The sequence below is a fragment of the Pangasianodon hypophthalmus genome, chromosome 2, assembly GCF_027358585.1.
Source record: "Pangasianodon hypophthalmus isolate fPanHyp1 chromosome 2, fPanHyp1.pri, whole genome shotgun sequence".
NCBI classification, from domain to species: domain Eukaryota; kingdom Metazoa; phylum Chordata; class Actinopteri; order Siluriformes; family Pangasiidae; genus Pangasianodon; species Pangasianodon hypophthalmus.
Window position 1 is genome coordinate 6,849,102 of NC_069711.1, and position 23,443 is coordinate 6,872,544.

The 23,443-nt window shown below is 36.4% G+C and overlaps 1 protein-coding gene across 1 annotated transcript in view; it reads right to left on the reverse strand.

Annotated features, from left to right (window-relative positions):
• The window catches only part of cntn4 (contactin 4), a 158,116-nt gene that overhangs the window by 99,565 nt on the left and 35,108 nt on the right, over window positions 1–23,443 (reverse strand). The window contains exons 3-4 of the mRNA XM_026918278.3: window positions 14,382–14,514; window positions 8,151–8,326 (exon numbers count right to left, since the gene is read on the reverse strand). Coding sequence (XP_026774079.1) covers window positions 8,151–8,326; window positions 14,382–14,514 — 309 coding nt within the window. The remainder of the gene's footprint in view (window positions 1–8,150; window positions 8,327–14,381; window positions 14,515–23,443) is intronic.

Here is a 23,443-nt window from a genome sequence, read left to right on the forward strand (position 1 = left end):
AATATCAATGACTCTTCCCTCTAACAGGACAAACGTATCCAAACCATTCCAAATGCTCCTACAGAATATAATTTGTCACAGACTGTATTCTGCCATTGGCTGGTTCTTCTTCAGGGTTCAGATTTAAATGCAACATTACAGAGATTACTGATTTATGAAGAATTATTTATGAAGGTCAGCTAATGTGTGTTATATTGGCCACACGAAGTCTACTAAGTAGCTTTGTCTTAATTATTTCATAAAACATAAGTTCCTCTTTAGCCCTGGAGCCACTCTGATTTAACACCAATTTCAGACACTGCTTGCCTATTATGAAAAGCCGTTTTTTCATCATTAATATGGGAGTATGCATTAATGCCACCTAACCCTGCAATGTGCTTTCTATTTAAGTGCTTTCTATTTAAAACTTCAACCACTGTTCTTTAAAATGCACTGTAAATTATCTAGATTGATTAAACTCCACTGAACTTAATTACATACTGTCACACTTCTTTAACCCCTTGACATGTAGTGAGCTTCTCAGTCTCAAAGCCTGCATACGCTTGGTATTCCACGAAAGCCTTTCAAAGAATGTGATTGTTCTTCGCCACTGTTTTACTTCTTTCACGCCTCGACTGACTACGTGCAAAGTCGTGTCCAATCAGTAGATAATAAGCAGACCATGAAGTGACACATTTCTTTGCTGAGTGCAGTCCGAGGTGTATAATACAGAAGTGGCGCTACACTGAAACTTGTTCTTTGCTCTTATTGACTTTTTTTCCAAACGGTTTGAACTAGCGGCAGTTTGAACTAGCGGCTTTTGTAATATACTACATATGTCTAAACTATGTTTCAAAAAAGTTATGGATAATAACTACTAGCAACATTGTGTTCATGCTTTGAATATTCATAATAGAAAGCTAATATCCATTATGTGTTACAAAGCATGCTAACTGTGCTCATTATAATAAGCATCTGTGGGATTGGACTTTTAATTAAAAATTGCAGACTCTTTTCAGCAATGTTGTCAGTCCGTAATGCCAGTACCAAATATCTAGATGCTTGGTTAGTTGTAATAAATTAAATAAGCTGACTTTCATTCAGGCAAGCTGTTTATTTATTTCAGTAGTGGAGTTCAAAGTTCTTAAACATTTTGTTATGCTGGATCTGTAAGAAGTCCTACTGTAATGAACTACTATACATTAATACAAGCAATTTTAAAATACTACTGATGTGCATTTTACTATACATTATGATATTATTTACTACTATGTTATGATAAACAATTTTCACAATCCATGAGGCCTGCACAGATGTCCCTGGCCTGCACATTGGTATTTTAAAAATCTATATTAACACTGACGCAAGGGTCAAATGGTATTTTCCTGACTTGAAATTAAGGTTTATTAGTCTGGTCACATTTCTTACAACCCAGTTTGGTGGATGTTCACTAATTATGTCACTCAACTTAAATACAATAAACATTATTTCCTAGAGAGCTCACACCACGAAAGTGCAAAAGTAGACAGAACAACACTTCAAGTTTTTTTTTTTAACCACTAAAATATCAATGTAAAGTCTTGCATGAAAACCTGCCAATTTTTACTTAAAGGAAATGAAAGGAGTTTGGATATCAGCTAACCACACCTCTTGATAATGTTCATTCTAATCCAGCCCATGTTTACAAATTGGTTATTCACTCATTATAAAAATACCAAAAAGTAGAGCTGACTCAGTTGTACATATCCAATCATATACATTATTCTTACACTGGTGTTATGTAGACCAAAAGTAGGACCCTGTATGTGTCAAACGTTTCATGTTGGGTATTAATGATAGGGATTTTAAGCAACGATGGCGCCGGGGACGGCTACAGAGGCTAGACGTAAAACTGAGCTGAACAGCACATGTGCAACTCACTGCTATCTGCTTTTCTACTATAACAAAAACACTGGTTTAACATACTCACCAAAACTTGGGCTTTATTAGAAATTAGATAGTTTATTAGTTAAATTAGAATTATATTTACTCTGGATAATGACGCCATTTCTTCAGTGCATGCAAAGCAATCTGGTCAAAGGCAGTTATAATATTTATATTATATTAATATTTACTTAATACTGCTCCTCACTCAAGCTGATCTCTATCAAGAAAACTGGGGTGAAGTCCAAGGTCAGAATTTTGTGTAACTTCACTTCACTTGCAAAATTCTTGTGTAACTTCTAAATAAGTCTGTAGTTACATCTGAGGTCTAAATACCAATGTGCACAGTTTCAGTATTAAGTCCTCACTCCACTTTTTTGTTAACTCAACTCTGAATACGGTCCCTACTCTCTAAACGAAAAAAAAAAAACTAGAGAAAAAGCTTTGTATTTGCTCTTTTCTCTATCACCCAGAAACATAACTCATTTGTCTGAGCAATTGCAGAACTCATATTCATACAAGCGAGCGCAGAACTCATACTCATACAAGTCTATTGGTTCCAATCTGGCTTATGATAGAGCAGCAACAAAGGCCTGGAGTGGCACTTTCATGTGTGGTTGAGGACAGGATGTTAGATAAAAGCCTGACAGAAGTCAGAAAATGGAGAGCCCATGAGAACAAAGTGGACAAACGCATTCAACATCTAAGGTACTGAATTAATTTACTCCACAAAAGGGGGAAAGTATCTTTTTGGGTAGATATTTTGGAAAGAGATAAAAAAGGATGTTTATGATTTACGTTTCCAAAAGATGGACACATGAAGCCATCTTGAGATGGACAGGCAGACACTCACCATCATCATCTACATGAGAGGCTTCTTTTCTTTTTTTTCTTTTTTTTTTTCCTTTCTTTTTTTGGCTAAGTACATCAAGGTTGCTTCTTGTCATTCCCAAAAAAGAGCAAAGGCACCATTGTTGTATGAGTTGCCCTGAGAGCCATCCTCAATAGGGCACCTAAGGCTAGGATGCAGCTGAGGCTTTTCAAAAGAGACTGACGGAGAGGAAGGAAAAAGGACGACAAAACAAGCCTATACACATTTAGTCCTCCTGTACTTGCATACTGTGTCAACAACTGGTTCAATAGACAACTAAAAAAAGGAGGCATGCAGTTCCATTAGTGATTTGAACTTGTAGGGCTTTTTCAACTTGTCATGCATGTGCTACAAGGCTATTTTAGTTGTTAGAATAAAAAAAAGACATAAAACATGTATCGCCATGTTTTTTTGTTTTTTTTTCACAGCTCTATGGACAGTTAATAATGTTTTATACAAGCCTGTAAAGAAATAATGCAGTGGTTTATGAAAACCTTCAGACCATGTTATTTCATCTTTCCTACTGTCTTAAACTCAGTGTGCATTAACTTCACAATGGTCTTAAAACAGGTATTTCCTAAGCATTGCTAAAATTCACTGTTCTGTCCAATACTTCCTGAAAACACCAACTGTTGCAAGACTAGGGGCAACACATACAGTAATCATCATTAACCTGAATAACCTTACTGTAACAAGTCGCATCTCTGGCTTCACTACAGGGTCTGGTATGTCTTACACGCTTTTCAATAAACACAGCCAATTTGGGCCTAATTTTGGATTTTCAGTGCAGGACAAGCTTAGAAGTGTATTAAATGAAATAAACGGCTTGTCCTGCATTGAAAATCTTTATAAACTAGAAATGCAGTTTTAACTCTTAGCCATGGAGCTCAATGTAATGCAAGAGGATTCACCTTTTCACACTTTTATACTAAATCCGAACAAGAGACCAAAGTACTAGTACATTAGTGCACCTTTATTTGTGCATCTTTATTCATACATCTCTGAAAAATTGCCTGAGTTTGTTTAAAGAGAGAGTCACAACCTGCTTTTTTACAAAGAAAATAACCTAGCACGATCAACCCTCTCCCTCGCAATTTTTTTTTTTCCTCAGGAAAACAGTTTCTTTGCAAAAATATGGATGTGTGTAAGTACTTGATGATTCATGCTTTTGAAGAAGAGACTGCAGACGCTTCTCTTTCCTCTTTTAATTTATCCGGGACTGAAACCCCTGCTGCTTTGACTTCGCCACTTGACTTGCATCTCTTTCACTGGCATTGCATGTAAATGCCTCACAGAAGAGACCTTCAGGATATGAAAATAAGATGGCATTAAAGCTATTATTTAAATGTTATCTTTTACACGAGTGAAAGATATACTCCCAATTTTCTAACTGTACTTCTCACATACACAAAACACTCACATTCACCAATTCGCGTCTCGCATATACCCAAGACCTTCTTACATATGCCCCAAAAATACACTCTTATTCATAGCTCTGTTTGTATTTTATCTCTCATATTCATACCATGAAATAGAGATCTTAGGAGAAAATCTGTAAAGATGTCCTTTTAGGCCTGTGTGTGGTGTTTGTGCCATTTATATGACACAGTGCAATAAGATGAGGCAATCTGCGAAAAAAAAAAAAAAGTCATTCAAATTATTTAGTTGATTACTTGTTCAGAAAATGCTCACGTATGTTTCTGCTACTTATTCTGGTGTGAACACACGTAGTGTTACCTCGGCTGCTTTAATCTCGAAGGCAAATGTTATCACTGCAATACACACCATCGCAAATTAACAATAGTGCAGACGACTGTGTGGTGCTGAGAAGAAATAAACAACAAGGCCAAGTTGAAATCATTATGAGATAGATTTATGATTAAAATGAAAGGCAAACATAATGACCCTAAGAGTATTTATAAGAAATTAATCTATTAATGTTATATGTTAAAACACTTATGTGTATCTAACCTTTTTTTTTTCTTTTGTACTGCTGGAAATCTCTAAAATTCAAATTAAAATTACGGTCTCTAAAATTCATATCATCTTCATATCAACTTAATGTCAAATGAAAATTAATTGCACGTTTAAAGGTATCCTAAAAAAAAGAAAAACAGATGGCATTGAAAGGTATTTATTTATTCTCTCTCTCTCTCTCTCTCTCGCTCTCATAAATATGAGTTATTGCTATATTTGTATTAATACATTGAGCTTGATTAAAGCAGTTTATATTGTCATTCAGGTGTATTATGTACCTCTTAAACCTCCATCTTGTGTGGAGAATTTTACTGCACTGTGTCTGCAATCTTAAAGGTGATTAAACTGATTAAGATAATAAAGCGCTCATTATCGAGCATGGCAAAGTCATGATAATTGGAGCAAATAATGAGATAATTATGGCTTGCATATTTTCCACAAATTTGCCTTCATGAATAGATATGTGTATATAAAAGAATCTTGTAAAGGTGGAAGACAAATGACTCAAGCAGGGCTGAAAATCATTATCAGAATTAAACTTGTATTATATCCCATATTATCTTTAATATATAAAATCCAGTATCTGTTAGTACGTTTAATAACCATGGACTTGTTAATATGCAGCAAAGCAGAACCTGATAGCTGAACCATGGGAAATATAATGATTTAAATCAAGGTCCTCTGAAGGTAATGACACTTAAGAAACATGATAAAGGTACTGTGCACTGTTCTCTATCATTAACGCTTTAATTAAAACACCTTACTGAATCCCAGAACATTGACAATTACAATTCTACGCAAGTTCTTCAATATCTGTGCTGCCAAAATAACCCTATTGAGAGGAAGGGAAAAAAACTGACATAAACTCATTTATTGTCTGCAAGTGAGAATGTCTCTTTAATTATAACCTTTTCTGCTGATACTTCTGTAGCTCACATGGGCAAACACCATGAGAGATGTATTATGAAGACAGTTTTCAATAAATGTCCTTGATGATATAGACTAAACCATTCAGTATATAAAAGTAATAAATAAAGGGCTAATTAAAACTGTCTGCTTGTGTCGGGGAAAAAATTTGTAGAGATAAACAGTGAATACATTTGCAAAAGAAGCAGCATAATACATCTGTTTTTTTCTGTTAAAAAAAAAAAAAAGCCTGTAACTACAGCAAAAGGCATAAAGAGCTCCTAGTCAGCCAGCTAACAAATGCATAAGTTGAGAAATGAATTTTTCACCACGCTTCATGAGTCTCTGTACTCCCACACCCACCACCCAACTCCCCCTAAATTCTCCTGTATTAAGTGCCCGGATTATAAAATAGCCCGTCTCATAACATCAGCTGCCCTTTAAATTACTCTCTTGATCCATCACGCATTGGAATTAATTAAGTTATAGTATGAGTAATAAAGAAGATGGATGGTCGGCAGGCCAAGATGTTCACGACAACAATCTGCGCCCATGTAAGGTCAGGAGTCTGGGTAATTGATGGATTTGTCAGCCAGTTTTCTTTGTGTGACAGTGGATCCCTTTGCTATCCGTCACCACTGGAGCAAACAATTGGCTTTCAACATAAATAAGGTAATATACATAAAGAGCACATAAGAATTTAAAAAATACCACTAAGCACAATCAGGATGAATATAAAAAAGGTCTGAAACAATAACAACATCGGCATGTAGATGATGCATGAACATACAGGACACATGCATAGTGAGGAAGATGATGAGGAAGCCAAAGACCATAATTTCAGAAATGTAATTCAGTGTCTGAGATTCACCTAGCATCACTGAAACTACAGTTGGAGTTGTGTGTAGTGTGTGTTTGTTTTTTTTAAGCCATGCACATTATCAGCATGTGTAGCTACATACAAGAAAAAGCATCTGATACACACTGTAAAATATGGTTGTGGATGAGTGATGCTTTGGGCTTGTTTTGCTCCTAGTGATTAAGGGGCTCTTAGGAAGATTGATGACACTGTGATTTCCACAAAAGCCTGTTTTAGCCCAAACCCACTTGCCTCTGCCAGGAGGTTAAGACTTTGCCATAGATGGATTTTTCCTCATAATAATGACCCACAAAATACAATCCAGTCAACACAGAATTGGTTGTCTGAACACAAATTCTGTATTTTGTAACGTTCTTTGATATGTGATTTGACACTGTACTGAAAACGTGGTGAAGTTTTGCAATTTTCTGCATGGAGAAGTGATCCAAGATCTCTCTACAAGTATTTTCAAACCCCTTTAGACTTTATCAGAAGAGGCTCAGTGCTGTTATCCTCTCCAGAGGAGGCTTATCAATATTTTTACATCATATTTTTACGTAGATGAAAAAGAAAAACTGCACAAATTAAGGAAACTTTTTTTTTAATGTTTAAAAACTATTGTGTTAAAATAAACCTCTACTGCATCCCCATTTGTTTCAGCTGAAAATATCACTAGGTGTGTTATTCATTTTATATATTCATTTCTTCCCGTTTTTACGAAGGCTGCCGGTAATTCTAGAGCTGACTGTGAATGAGTAGGATGTGGATGCAGGAAAGCACAGTGAAATCTGAGGGGGCTACCAGTCATTCACTGTCAGTGCTGTCAGCGCTGTCAAGTAAGACTGCAGGGCCAATTAGGGAACAGAAAGTGTGTCACTCCCTGGAATCATACTAAAAGGTGGAAGATTGGAAGAGTATTATTTAGAATAAATCCACCAAGGCCAAAGCACACTATTAAGCATTATTAGTATGTATGTATGTAAAGTATTTCTTCATTTATTTGTTCATTTATCTATTTATTTATTTGAAGAGTCAGAACACTCAGATTTGAATGACAAATGCATCTCATTAACGTAGATAGCAATGACAAAAGAATAACAACGCTGTCACTGTATTTGTTTTCTGAAAATGTCTTGACTGTGTCACAAATCCGTCCTCCTAGTTTAATTTGTTAGTCTCATCTACGTTATGGTGCATTCCGAAGCCTAGGTTTTCTCATATACCCAGTTTCTCTATGTCTGATTTTACTTCCTGGTTTCGACCCATGCTTGTTTTCTCATGTATTGATTATGGATCATCCTTGTTTGGTTTTGCCTGCATGTTTTCTGACCCCTGCCTGGAATAATAATGATGATTAATGATTTACCCCAATAAACTACATGTTGATTTGACTTTTTAGAATGGCATCCTGCCTCAACCACTACATGCATGTTATAGAGTGATTGTTTGACTGATTTAACTCAGATGCTCAGATTTAATTCAGATGCCCACCTTTGATAGAAAAAAGGAGGCATTTCCATTTGAACATTTAATGCTGTAATCAGCAGACACATGTATTATCACATCCACTGTGACCCCAGAACCCTTGATGGGCCAAGACTGAAAGAAAAAGGGGGGATAAAGCGTGCCACCTACATGCAAAGGTAAGGCTGGCCTTGCGGCTTACGATGGTCCCAAATGAATTGGAGGCAAAGCATTGGTAGATCCCAGAGTCCTTGTCTTTGTTCAGCTGGGTGATGCGGAGGTTTCCACCAAAGAGGGTGTAGCGCGAATCAAAAGTTGGATCAATGCTGGTGCCATTGAGCTTCCACCTAAACGAGAAACACCAAACAACAGTATGGAATCATATGTACACACTGGTAAAGGTTTAATGTTAAAACTGCTTATAGTGGAAAATTAAACCCATGCTTACTTGACATTTATTTTAATCTACATTAGCATTTTGGTTAATGCATTCATTTATCACGACATGATCATATCTAGTATTTTACTGTAAATTATACATTAATGACTAAGGACTGAAATATTTCATGTGTGCTTATAATATCAGATCTGACATCCAACCACTGAGCCAGAATTTGACTGGGCCACAATAAAGAGCACAACTTCTACTCATCCATCTTGCTTGAAACCCAGTCAGACCACATCAAAAAGGGACTTAATCACGGCGGAGGAGCAATTAAAACTAATAGGTGCAGCGAGCACTTGGCAGGCCTGAGCTCTATAGAGGGCTAGGTGATCATTGCACAAATTTGCCTGATCACTGAAGGATGTAATTCAGTCATGATGGCAGCCGATTCTTCTCTTCCCTTATTAAAGCAAATGAAACGCAAAAATCAATATTGCTAAATTCCATGCTGCTCTTGCTCGGGATCTATGTCATCATTCATGTGCAAAGCATCCATTTCAAAATATTATATTAACTCTTTTCCGATTGATAGTGTCCAACATAAGGTTAACTGAAAACAGAGTGGGGGAAAATGGTGCTGGTGATGGTTTTAATTATGTATGACAGGACATATTTAGAATTTCTGACGATGGACTAGAATGGCAATTATTAAAATATTAGGCAAAAATGGATAGATTTTCTCTGTTATGGTGTGTCGTTGGTAATTACTACAGGATATACCGCCTTGGTCATGTGATATCTGTCAAAACAACTCGGTGTTTGCTTTTCACTGTTTGTTGTACACAGATGCATTACATTTTCCTAAACAAAGCAAGAGGCAGGCCATTTGCACATACACAAAATTGTGCGTGCAAAATTGCATTTCTCTTAAAAACATGCTGCACGTGCTGTAGCCTATCGCAATATCTAAGTTCTCAGGAGTGTTACGAAAATAATATACTACCATATCACAGTAGGCACACAATGTGCAATTCACCTGATAATATACTATAAACATATCGAGCCACCTAGCACTCAATAGATCTCTCTTTTCTTAAATGACAAGAAGTTCAGTAAAAAACGGCTTGTTGAAAGAGTGTAACAGGTTTAACCTGTGTCAGGAAAGATGTTGTAGTGGACTATGGTACAGTAAATGTCATGTATATATTATTATAACACCTAGTCTTGGGACGCAGTGGATATTATCTGATATTTGACATTAGTCAAACACGAGTCAAACATAAGTAAATGATAGGTTCCTCCTTAAATAGCTCAGTTAGTCATGGTAGTCTCTACTTCATATTCCTTAAAAATAATGGAACATTTGTGGGTAATTTTACAGATCTTGAATAAATTGCCAACTTTCTGATCATCTGTGTGTGCTAAATTCTTTCTCCAGGTTGCTGACAGAAGTATCGATACCAAACTTTGAACATCCTTCTGACCACCATTAAATCCAAATTTAAAAAAATGGAACCATGATTGTGCCTAGAGGAGGCCTTCCACAAAAAGTTAGTGAACAGACAGGGAGGGCATTAATCAGCTAAGTAACCAGGAGGACAGGGATAAATCTGAAGGAGCTGGAGAGATCCACAGCTCAGATGGGAGAAGCTGTTCGCAGGACAACCGTAGCCCTGACACTCCACAAAGCTGGGCTTTATGGAATTGTGGCGAGAAAAAAAGCCATCTGAAAGCCCATTTGGAGTTTGCCAAAAGGCATGCTGAGAGTCAACAAATGGGGAAAAAGTTTACCTAGTTTAACCAAAGTTGAACTGTTTGGTCTTGGCACAAGGTGCTACGTTTAGTGGAAATGATGCAGCTATTACAAAGCAAAGCGTATGCAACCAAATATTAAGTGTTATTTACTTTAAGACTATCTGTTCCTATACTTTTGCTCACCTTAAAATTGGGTGGTCTACCACCAAAGGTGCCATGTTCTACGTTTAACACATCTAGATGTAAATATCAGGAAATGAAAGCTGAAATTCTGATCTATTGTCTCTGATTATTCTTTTGCTCTTGAACCCAAAAAAAACAATAATGTATAGCAAAAACAAAAGAATTGGCCTTGCCAATATAAATATATTTTAATGTGTAATAAATATAATTCTATTTATTTTGCTGAGCTCCATTAGAATGGATGTGTAAGTTATTTATTGCAATGTGGTGATCCACAAAAAGGGTGAACGCAGACTCAGTATTAAGACTAACGACATCAAAATGGAGCATTACTTCCATTATTACAATCAATTCTAAGTAGTAATGGAGCTCTGCTCCTGGTGGACTTGCCTCCTGGGGAGTTTAATTCCAGTTGTAATGTAACACAACTAATCAGGCTGTGAGGTCTTGAGAAGAATCTGAACAGTGAAGCAAATGTGTTAGATTAGGGTCCAAACTAAATTCTGCTAGAGGGAATAGATAATGCACACTTTAGTGATTTCCTAGCGCCTACACCTTTGTTTCTACTATCCAAGTTGAGTGTTAACGCAGGGAGAAACGCCAAAATGCAGTGGGAGGATGATTGAACCTGGTCAGAGACATAAAAACTAAAAGATTTTTAAGCTTCTTAAAGGACTGTTGTCCTATAATTAAATAAAAAACAAAACAAAACATTGCATCAGACAATCTGTGGGCTGCGGATGAGCAAGTGGCACAAGATTTTGTCCAACTACACAATGTGTACTTGTGAATTTAACCCAAGTCTGTGTAAAGATTGATCAGACCACCTGGTGCTTAACACGATGCTCAATGACAGGACGTCCAGTGCATGTGACAATGTTCTCTTTTTTCAGCTCGTATATTTCAATAATATGTTTTCACACCAGAAATTTCACTGAAAGCAATTTGGCATTAACAACATTTCATTACAGATGCATTGTCAGACAAGTCAGCACTGGTGTCAGCACAATGCTATTGAAAAGAAAAGAAGAGCAAAAGAGAGAGAGAGAGAGAAACAAAAGACAAACAAAAGACAAAGACATCCATTACTACAATCTGTCAAATTTTCATTATCCATTAAGTTTCTAACATTAACCATATCAATTATATTTCTTAATACCTTTAACTATAATTCATGTGGTGAACTACAGATTTTTTTCTGAAGTTAATAATAATAATAATAATGATGATGATAATAATATATGTTCTGCTAAGAACATTGACATACGCTCAGTTTATTTGAGAGGAGATGAACTAGTCTCTTAATACGACTATTGGCTAAACTCTAATAGTTTCAAATCTACTCTTTCAAAAAAAAGAGTTTTTTTTTTCCTGTCTCTTCTTATCTATCTTCAAGACGATCATTTCCATATCAATCAGGTTTAGCACCTCTTACAAGATGATGTGAAAAGCAAGTTGAGTATGCTTACAAATACATTCAAGGACAGAAGTAGGTCTTATTACTGCATTTGAAATGACAAATGGTTCATTATGTAATACAACATTGACAATTTTTATCTACATTTTAGTAAAGAACTAAACGACTGGACTTACTGTGAGCAGACTGTTGAAATAAGACTGGTCTTTTACACATACAAACAGACTTTATTTGGCCTTCATAACACTCATTCATAAGCATACATCCTTTATAAAGCAATAATGAAGGATTTATGTTAGGCTTATGTCAAAACCCATGATATGGCATGAGTTGTTATGAAGTATATGGCTTTGTATTTACATTAAACATGAGAAGATGAGAAGATTTACATGAGAAAAAAACAAAAAAAATGTAGTCACCATTAGTGGTCAACTATTTGAGACTAATGTATCTGTAATTTTAACCTTTAAAAAGCATATTCATCAAATATTAAAACCTTCTATGAGGTGTCCACTTGCTGTATCTAATTCTTATAGGAGCATAGAATTAAATGCTCCTCAGCTGAATTTCTGGTAGTCCATTTGCATTAGAAACATTACAATGAAGTATTCAAATACACCTTCACTTCAGTATGAAGCCCATATGCCAGCCACACAACCAAGTTTTAATTCCATCAGACTAAAGCACTAATTCAATTTGCATTTATAACACTTTTCATAATACAGTGATAATCTCAATCAGTCAACCAATTGAGGGTTGTTCTCTCTCCTCTCTTCTCTCTTCCATATAAAGACAAAGTCACATAATACCTTTAATGTCACCTCACAGGTTTTGACAAACATGACAAGTTAATAAGATAAAAAAAACACAGCTTGTCGTGTTCCTAAGACACTAGAAACCATAAAGTCTGTCTCGAAGATGTTCCCGTGGCAGAAAACTTACTGACAGTTAATCACTTTCTAATTATCATTACCATTAAAATGATTTGTACTGTATTAGATTTTACGCTTTGCTGTCAGCTAATTTAATCTTTCAGCTGATTTTTGATTGTTCTCATCCTTAAAAAAATAGTTACCTCATATTAAATATATGCTTATCTAACGTATATCGAATATACATTTTTAGATTTTTACATTAATGAACTCAAAATGTTCCCATATGACAGAAAGTGAAGGCGTCGCGTCAGCGCATCGCTCAAGTGGGAAAACCAAGAGAAAGAGAGATTACTAATGTAAGATGAGAGGAAGGGGCGGGGCTTCCAGAGTGTCAGTTCATATCGAAGAGTTCAGACATAACTGTCAGTCATTCTAGATTCACATGTTGGATTGGCTCATTTACTGTTTTTATCGGGGAAAAAGGAAGACTGTTCTTTTTGTGTATTTTTAGGGCTAACTCATAGCAGCATACTCCACTATGTAAAAGGCATAAAGGTTGGTATGTCTGTAGTGTCAACAGCATCAGGTTGAGACACTGGTGGAGTAATAAGAGAAGACGCACACGAGACCTCATCAGCACTGTTGCGAAATGAGAACGGTACACGTTTTATGGATGTACTGTATTTGAAGGCATTATGCATAACTGTATAAGTAAAGTTAATCAGAAGAATCAACACCTTGCAGCTGATCTACTTCATTTACCCACGTGTTCACATTTAAACAGACATTACACAGCATTATGAAAACATCTGGCTCCTGAGACAGTAGAAGTTTCATCTTAAAACTCCTTTGTTCACCATCTGTACGTAAACCTAAACTGACGATACACACATGAGCCAGCTGTCTTTGCACAAAAGCTAAGAAACACAGGTTTCATTTATCTCTAGGGCTCTATGAACTTAAATTGACTGAGGAATGAAATGACTTTACGGGAGGGAGGGCAGGTTAGCTTCTCAGGCTAAAATGGCTAACAGCACGATAATGAGTGCGGCAGGCATAGCGCATCGGCTTGCAGTTTAATGACTTTTGAAAGTGATGGACTTGGGAGCTGCCACGAGGAAGACGTTCACCTTGAGGCCAGGCGATTTGGCCAAGCTGACAGGAAACGGGAAGAGGCTTATTAGATCGTCCATTAGGCTACCTCAATCCTGGGGGAGTAAAATAGACCTGTCTGTACACAGAAACCTCAGCTGCTGCAGTGAAGAACACTGCATTGATCCGTACGAGACACTTGGCGTAGACAGAACATACCTGGATTCTGCTAAATTAATCAATTATGTTGTTGAGAAGTCGCATTGTTTCAAAGTCTTGAAGAATCACACATCTACATGAGCTCGTACCCATGTCTTTTGTTTAGTGGAAGGAAAAGGCATTCATTTCTTAATTGTCATTTTTATTTCTTGTTATTTTTAAAAGCAGACTAGTGGCTATTTTATGACAATAACAGTTGTATATAATATACTATAGATTGTATAATCATTTCATTATATAATGCGATTATATTCAACAAATGACATTATTTTTGGCAAACTAGACTCTCTACTAGAGTAAGTGGGAATGACAGAAAAGGCACTGACCTCATTTCTACATAATTAACATGCTCAAAAAAGTAATAAACTTATCTGTATTACTTTAGCAAATATTTCTTCCCTGATTCCTTTTTGATAGGGTTTGAATTTGCCAGGTGAGGAGTTATTATGGGTAGAAACACTAAAAAAAAAAATTACCTGTAAAATGGTGGAGGCTGTCCTTGAGCTTCACAACTAAACACAACCTCTTGGCTTTTCTCCAAGGAGTCCACCGGGAATACGATGCTGCCAGGCTGCTTGGTGATAATGGGAGCCTGCAGTACATTGTCCACTGTCAGAGAAAGAGAAATGAGAGAAATGATAAGCAAATTTCATTCGCATACTGCCAGCTTGCTTGCAAAAACAAGCGATTTATAATGGGCCTAGAACTGACCAAGCTTAGTAGCTTCTCTTAGACAGAGACAACCACAAGGAGATTAAACATATCAATTGACGATGTTTGACACCACCGCCTAGGCAACAGTTTTAGGGAAGCTTTTTTTTTTTTCATGTCAATTTGCATTACACTTTAGCCAACACTGTAGTAGTGGTAGTGTTACGGCAAATGAGTGAGCAAATAGAGTTGTGGTTTGTTGCTCTGTCTAAAATGTCACAATGGTGAGATTCCTCCGGTTCAAGCACTAGAAGATACTAAAGGCATGTGCTGTGACCCATTCCATAGCTTTTGATATTATAGCAACGTAATAATAATAATAATAATAATAATAATAATAATAATTATAAACCAATATATTTTATGTTCATTTTATTTCTTAGCAGTATAAACACTATTTGTGGAAATATACACAAAAAACATTTTTACATGTTTTTTCTTTCAGTGGCAAGTTTGTGAGCTAGTTCAGTTGCCATAGTAATAAATCAGTGCTGCATTACCCATCAGCCCCATCAGACTATTCATCACATCACATGACCCCGTCACATGCGCTCTTGATTGCACTCGCGTTTTTTGTGCTTCTCTTTGATTAGTGTTCCTATTTTTCCCTAGCTCTTGTTTTGCTCTGTGTATGAGTCTTGGTTTGTCTTTGTTTCTTTTGTTTGTCTTTTGTTTCACTGAAAGCCTGCACTCGCATCCGTCTCTACAACTTTGTTGGAATCAAGCATACCTGTACCTCATTAGCTCACCAGCCATTGAAAAGTCAGTCTCATTGTGAGTCAGTTCCATTTATTGTGTAAGTGTTTTTTCAGTTAGATAAACATTGTGTATTTCATGTAGAGTTGTCTCAGTGTAACGCGAGCTCCTAGGACTCACAAGAAAAGTTCCTACTGCGATTGAGGTGTTGCTCTGCACTTAGGGAAACACCTCTAAGCCCAAGTTTGCACAAATTCAAAAGAACCCAAAAGAATAATTTACCCACGAATATATGGTTAATTGATGTATATTCTTCATTATGTTATTCCCTTACTACCGCTATAAACAAGCCAAATGTTTTTTGAGTACAAATTGTAAAAAGCCAAAATAATTGTGGAGCATTAGTTATACCACATAATATAAGTGGTTTTGTGTGACTTTGTCAGGGACTTTTTGGTAAAACCAAATGACTTTACAGTAAGAGTTGGATTCAACTGGTGCAAATACAACATGCAAAACAAGTGAACACAGGCTCTTAAGGATGGTTTAAGTAGTGCGAAATTCTCCAAAGGTCAGCTGGCTCACACTCAAGCAGCAGGAGCTCCGGCATTTCCAGTCCAATCCCCTGAACTAGCACTGCTCATTTGAGTTCCATGCAGAAAAAAGTAAAAGCTTTTTAGCAGCAGGGAATCTCAGTGCAAGACTGTACAGTAAATAAAGGAAATAGAAGGAACTTCTAGAAAAAAAAAACTACCCAGACAATTCATATTAATCAGTATATAGCTTAAACATGTAACAATATATCAGAACAAAACTTTTTCAGTCTTTGTGTGTGAGCCACATACTGTATACGTGATTTTATATTTGTGCTTTGTCCTCTACATTGCATCTTATATTTTGCAGACAAGTACTGATTTTAGATTTTTGGTAGATTTCAGTAAAGAACAAATATTCCAAAATATATATAATATAACATATATACACACATATATATACATTCACCTACCACCTTACTAGGAACCTGTACACCTGCTCATTCCACCAATTATCCAATCAGCCAATCATACTGCAGCATTGCAATGTAGATACAGGTCAAGATAGATCCTGTTCACATTAAACATCAGAATACAGAACAAATTTGATCGCAGTTGACTTTGGCATGGTTGTTGGTGCCAGATGTGCTAGGTTGAATATTTCACAAACTGCTGGGATTTTCATACACACGACAGTCTCTAGCACAGAATGGTGTGAAAAAAAGTATCCGGTGATCAGCAGTTCTGCAAGGGGAAGTGACTTTTTGATGAGAGAGGTCAGAGAAGAAAAGCCAGTCTGATAAGGAAGGCTATATTATCTCGAATAACAACTCTTAACTGTGCTGAACAGAAACACGTCTCACGATATATAACACATCACGCGCTGAGTAGTCAGATGAGAGGACAAGCTTTGAGATCATCTAATCTGCTACCTTTAATCTTCCCTCAAACTCAGAAGAAGTTCAAAGGTGTCTCTGGCTTTTCTGTCGCTGGTCCGAGATTGTGGCCAACTGGGACAGCTGTCCCTTTTTCATAAAAGCTATAGACATTTTTAAATCCAATTTAAAAACATATTTACTTTCCCAGGCATTTGAAGATCTTTAAGATCTGTAGCATCATGTCTTCTGTTTCTTTTCTGTCTTTTATCTATGATTTTGTGTTTTTATGTTTTACTTCTTTTGATTACTGCTTAGTTTTATTCTTTCTCTATCTGATTTCATTTGGTTTATTAAAATTAAAATATTACGATTAAAATAGAGATAAATAAACGTCATGAGCTGCTCATAAAAATCTCATGGAGTTCTCGTGTCATTATAACTAATAATCAAATTCATTCAGTGTAGAAATTTAATTTTGTACTCTTAAGCATAAGTCATGACCCTGCTGTCAGCATCAGGAGAGCTCAGTGCTGTCGTACGTCCTGAAGTGCTGGCGAATCCTCTCTGGTGTCCTGCTTATGAGGTAGTAGAACTGAATTACACACTCATGGAGGAGGTAAGGATTGACTCAGTGATTGCAGCATAGAACTGGATCATGAGTGCATGTGGCTGGGTAATTTATTCATCCGGCTCTGAAGTCAACGGCTTTACTCATCAAGCCTCTTATACTTATTTATAAAAATCATGCTGAAATGGCTAAAATTACTCACAGTGCACATTATCAGCACTCACATTTTCAAAATTCTTACGCTTACTTTCAGCAAAGTGTAACGTGAACATTTATGAATGAAATTCTTTCTGTGTGTAATGGCAGTGCTGACATTTTCTAGTTAGCTATTATTTTATACGCATTTTATACTTGTTACATTTTATACTTCTATTTACACACACACACACACATATATATATATAAATGAGATGATTGGCTGATTGGCTTTAATCCTTCCTTCAGGAATTATTTAGCTTCATTGTTCAAGATTTTGTCTCCACTCCTGAAGGCAGCTTCGTTTTCTCAAAGATGTCTTAAAGATGTCTCGAAAATTAAAGATTTCTTAAAAAATGTCTGTTGTTTCCTGAATATGACACCTTTTTGATATCCCATGATGCCCCAATTAGAAACAATCCAAAAGATATTTGATTTCGCCATGCCTTTCTGGATGTGAAGGTTTTGTTTGTTTGTTTGTTTTTGTTTTTGTTTTGTTCTCAGAAATACATGCCACTAAACCCATCTTCTACACTAATATAGAATGTTTAATGTAGGGATATGAAATATCAAATGGTCCAGCACGAATTTCATAAAAGGATTAACTTAATTTCATATTAACAAAGTCAAACGAAAATCTATGTCCTCTAACTCATACCCTCACCCTAACCATTAACACTAAATTGCCAAAGGTTTGTGGACCCCTGACCATCACACCCATATGCTTTTTAAAAATCCCATTCCAGACTTAGTTCCCCTTTGCTGTTATAATAATCTCCACTTTTCCTCACGCCTTCATGGACCTTGCATTGTGCACAGGGGCATTATCCCATACAATTGTGTGCTTCCAATACAGTCGCAGCAGTTTGGGGAATCCCGCGTAGGGGACTGATGGTCAGGTGTCCACAAACTTTTGGCCATATAGTGTATTTCTGCTTCGCTCCCAGTTTTTCTGGGAGCTTCCTGAAGATAAATGAATGATTGAATTATTGAATTAATGCATGCTCAGATTCTCTGTTGTTAAGAAACTTTGGTACACATGGAAAAAACTTCTTGGGTTAAATTATGAGGTTATTATGTAATGTCTATAAACTGAAATAATATCAGGGCTACTTATACTTACACTGTAAAGCGATTATTATTGATTAGAATTGATTATTATAAAAAAGGACAGCCAACTGGTGTGTGGTGTAAAAAACCTAATATAATATATTACATAATAAAATATATTTTTTAACTGATGTGTAAATAATTTAATAGGCTAGAAAAGTGATTTGTCCATAACACTGATACATAAAGTAGTCCTTCTCTACTGCATCAGTTGTGAATTTATGGTAAGCATACACTAGATACTAAACAAAGCTGGTCACATATCAATTGGATGCTTCTAAATCGTATCGTAGCAGATCCAGTGGTACTTTGAAAACATCGCATCTTTGCTTTATGACTGGAAAGCGTATTGTATCACATGCAAACCTGATATTTACACCTCTAGTGTACACTGAGGCAGGACTTTAGATTTCTGATGAAATGGAAAGGATTAATAAACGATACATCACTCCCTGATGTGTAGACACGTTTCTAGTAAACAATATGCAAATACATTGCATGAGTCACATTACAGCCCTTAAGCAGGTGAGATGTGTAAATTGACTAGTCTGTGCATAAGTGTGTTGGTATCTGTGCTTTTTCAGTACCATCCGTTTGGCAGTCAGTGGTGGCGAGGAAGCGAGGGAGATATTTCTCCCAGTGAGGCTGTTTGTAATGGTGAAGACAAAAGAAAGTGCTTGGAAGCCTGGTTAGCTGAGCAACAAGGTAACTTCAGAGAGCTTCGGATGCTGTAATTGGCCTTGTTTGGTTCTCTCCAAACAGACACGTGTCATCCCAGCCTGTGCTACTTGGACTAATTCCCCCAGTGATATGACAGCCTGTCCAATGTGCAGAAACCCTCTAGGACAAATGGGATCTGAAATAACCCAAAAAGTTCTCTTGCTGACAAGATGTTTATGTTGAGAGTAGTGTATATTAGAGCACAGGCACTGAGGTATGTCACAGTTGCACAGTGTTATGAATATAATATAATGTCATGAAGTTGGACTAAATATGCACATTTTGGAACAGAGATTGTCACAGTTAATGTGGAGGACAGTTTGGGGGAAAATGTGACTTGAGCATAGTGGACAATTGTTGGCATGTCTCAAGATAAAATTCAATAGAACAATAATTACAAACTGTGCGTTCTCATAAGAACTAATTTCTCTAATAGGTGAATATTGTAAAAATATGACATAAATCTTTGACTTTTTTATGAAATATAAAAACACTTGCAGTCCACACAGTACTGTTGTTTCCTTTTCTTTTTCTTGGGGTATAATAATAATAATAATAATAATAATAATAATAATAATAATAATAATAATAATAATTTTTTGGGGCGTGGTCGGATCATTGTTGTGCATTCACTCTGCAGAGAGATGATGTATGGGTATACCTAAAGGCATGATTGAATTATTGAATTAATCCCTGTTCAGATTCTGTGAGAGATGATATATGAGTATATATATATGAGGTTGTAAAATCTGTCATCTTTTTTGGATGGGGGAGCATTCAGCATAAAAGAGACAGATGGTTGGTGAACTGTGCAAGACCTGTACAAGATAATAGATACAAAAAATAGAATCAAAAACAGTTGGAAATTTACCAGGAATTACTGTTATCTCTGTACAAAGAAGATAATTGCACAAAAGAAGTCCTTCCTGAGAGCAACCAACAAAATACATCTAAAAATGGAATCATGATGTTGTTGGTATGTTTGAAAAATAACTCAAAAAAAAAAAGGTCTACAGTATATACGAGAAAAACCTTAGATATCAGCTGGGGCTTGGGTGGAGATTGACGGCACTGTATACTCCACTAAGCTAGCCCATAACCTGGCTGCCTTTGCCTGGAGGTAAAGACTTGGCCATAAATGATTGTTTCATCAAGATAATGACCCAATTCATCCAAATCAACAAAGGAGTGGCTGATTTACCACAGGTCAGGGTTTTTGGCAATGGCCATCTCAGTCTGGATTTATATCCCATTGTCAGACATTACAGGAAGCAGCTCAGTGCTGTTATTCTCTACATGGAGGTTTCACCAAACATTAATTGTGGGGGTGCCAATAATTTTAAAAGAAATGTTTTAAAAAATTGCAGCATTTTAGATACAATTTTTCACACTACTATACAGTGTTCACATATACAGGCTAAAGCCACTCATTGCATGTGTTATATGTTATATGTTATTAAAATATAATTAAAAAATAAAAACTATAATTTAAAATATAATTTAATTAATTTCTGCTCATTTTCATGAAGTTGAATGTAGACAGACTGAGTGAGCTAGTGCTCAGAATGAGGGATGGGTTTAATGTTAAGGCAGATGATTAAAATAGTCTGCAATTAAGTCAAAGTGCGTGTGTCGCATATGAAACATTTGACTGCAATTGCATCATGCCATGCCTCTCAAAAAAACGTTTTTCTTAACATAGAAATGTATACAAGTTTTACAAATATATTGTGATAATATCTTAAATTGTGATAAAAAGGCAATTACAATGATATAAAGTTTTAAGTTTGGAATACGTCTACTGTGGAGTTTACAAAAAATGCACAGATCCACCCACCCACACATACACACAGTCATATTACTGCACACACACGCAAACACACGCTCACATACACACACGCACACACACACACACACACACACACACACACACACACACACACATATAATGTGAAATATTTGACAACGTTTGCATCATGTCATGCTGCTTAGCAACCCCTGAGCACTAATTGCAAACACACCAGCTATTCAGTAGAGTCAAGGGTGCTCTATGGAAACTTCCACAGCACAAATTTGGCGTGTTATTTAGGGCTGCAGAGAGATAGACAGCCCACTGAAGTTTTAATTAAAGCTGAGATCTTTGGAGGGAAGTTAAATGACACAGCCAGTACAATTATTCTAGAGCAGGTGCAGCACACCCTTTGGGACTATGTGTCTATTCGCTGCTGCAACAGAACGCTGCCTGTTTCTCTGCATCTCTCATGCGTTCACGTCTTGATCAGCTTAATGTCCTGGGCCCAAAAGTAATAATACAACCATTCACGATTAATAATACAAACCACTCTTTTTTTTTTTGTTTGTTTACCTCTTTCATTTTTCTAAGAAGAGCATCTTATGTTTGGGTCAGTGGATCATTCCCACAGCTTGTGCATTGCAATAGCTTATGAATTGTACCTGTGGAAAACCAAACCCTGTTTATTTAAGCTAGGACATGCTGCAAATGCAACCAGAGAGAGAGAGAGAGAGAGAGAGAGAGAGAGAGAGATAGAGAGAGAGAACAAGTGAGCAAGAGAGCAGTGAAGACTGATTTGTCCTGATTGCATGAATAAAACATTTACTGATATTCATGTGCTCCAGGACGAAGGAATATGTGTCGAGCAAGCACAAACAAAACAATAAAATGAAGCTGGTGCTGCACTTGGTCCAAAAAAAAAAAAAAAGGGGGAAAAAAAATGAGGGAGGAGGTGTAGAGGTAGTGGAAAAAAGAGAATGCTGACATCATTGGTTAGCAGGGGGCTCACCAGCACCAGCGTCTGGGGACAAGTTTGTGTTCTTGCAACCTACAAGAAGAGTAATTGCGTCCCTCAAGACAGGGCAGGTGGGTCCACCTAGAGCTAGATAATGCTTTCTGTTACTCAGATACACTCTTGCCTTTCATCAACAAGAAGCCTGGCTTCCACTAATACTGCCATCAACGAGATATCTGCGCTAATGAAGGCCTTAATGGAGTCAATAACGCAGTACTGGAAAGAGGACCAGGTCAAGAACGATGTCGTGTTGTTAAACTATTTTTAATATTAGAAACTCATAAGAAAAAAAGCATCTAACAAAAACAATCATTTGGTATTTTAGCGTATTGTGACGCCGGAGGAAAAGTAACAACGTGACTGAATGGGTTTCTTCAATGGGCTGTGTTTAAATAAATTGTATGCATTCAGTACGGCCATTTGAAAGGATATAGACCACCACAGAAGAGTACTGATTCTGATCGAGTCAAACTGTTGTCCTGAATCAGGATCTCTTTATTGGCTTCTTTATTATACAGACTACACATGAAGTCAGTCCAAGAACAAGACCAATGACATATAATTACACAAATACACAGTGCAACCTAACAGGACCTAGCCTATTACACATTATAATAAATTGAACATAGTGCATGTATGTTTATCCTGTCTGGTTTTTTTTCTATTATTTTCTTGTTATCTTATTTTTAGGCTGCTGACATGTAAATGAACAATTAAGGTAAAAAGCACAAACAAAATGACCAAGTCGCCAAAATGTAAGCTGGCTATATTCTTGACTGTTTATCAATAATGTCATTCATAAATAAGGCAAAAAACTAACAGACAAACAAATAAACAAATATACAAATCAGATGAAAATTAATACAAAAACAAATTTACAGAAAAGCATATTAAAAAAAGAAAAAAATAAGGTGCTGATTTTAATTATTATTTGAAAATTCAAAGAAGGGCTGGAGCCCAAAAGCAGCCTCGCCACTTCTTTTGTGTGTCCCTGCAATTTTGTTAAGCGTTTTTCTTCCCATCATGCTTGTCCAATCAGCACACATTAAGTACTGAGCACTCTTCAGAGGCTCCCTAAAGACACTTGACCTAACTAACAAATAGTCCCTTATATAGACCCTTGAATAAATCTACTGGTCATGCTTACAATAAATACTTACAATAATTACTTACAATAAATACGGTATTGTAAGATTAATCTATGTATTATTACAGCATGCCTGTTAGGGAATAAACTACATTAGTAAGTGAGGATTGTGATCTGCCGTTCACAGTGAGATACGCTGAGGATACTGTGCGTTTTAGAAGCTGATCAATGCT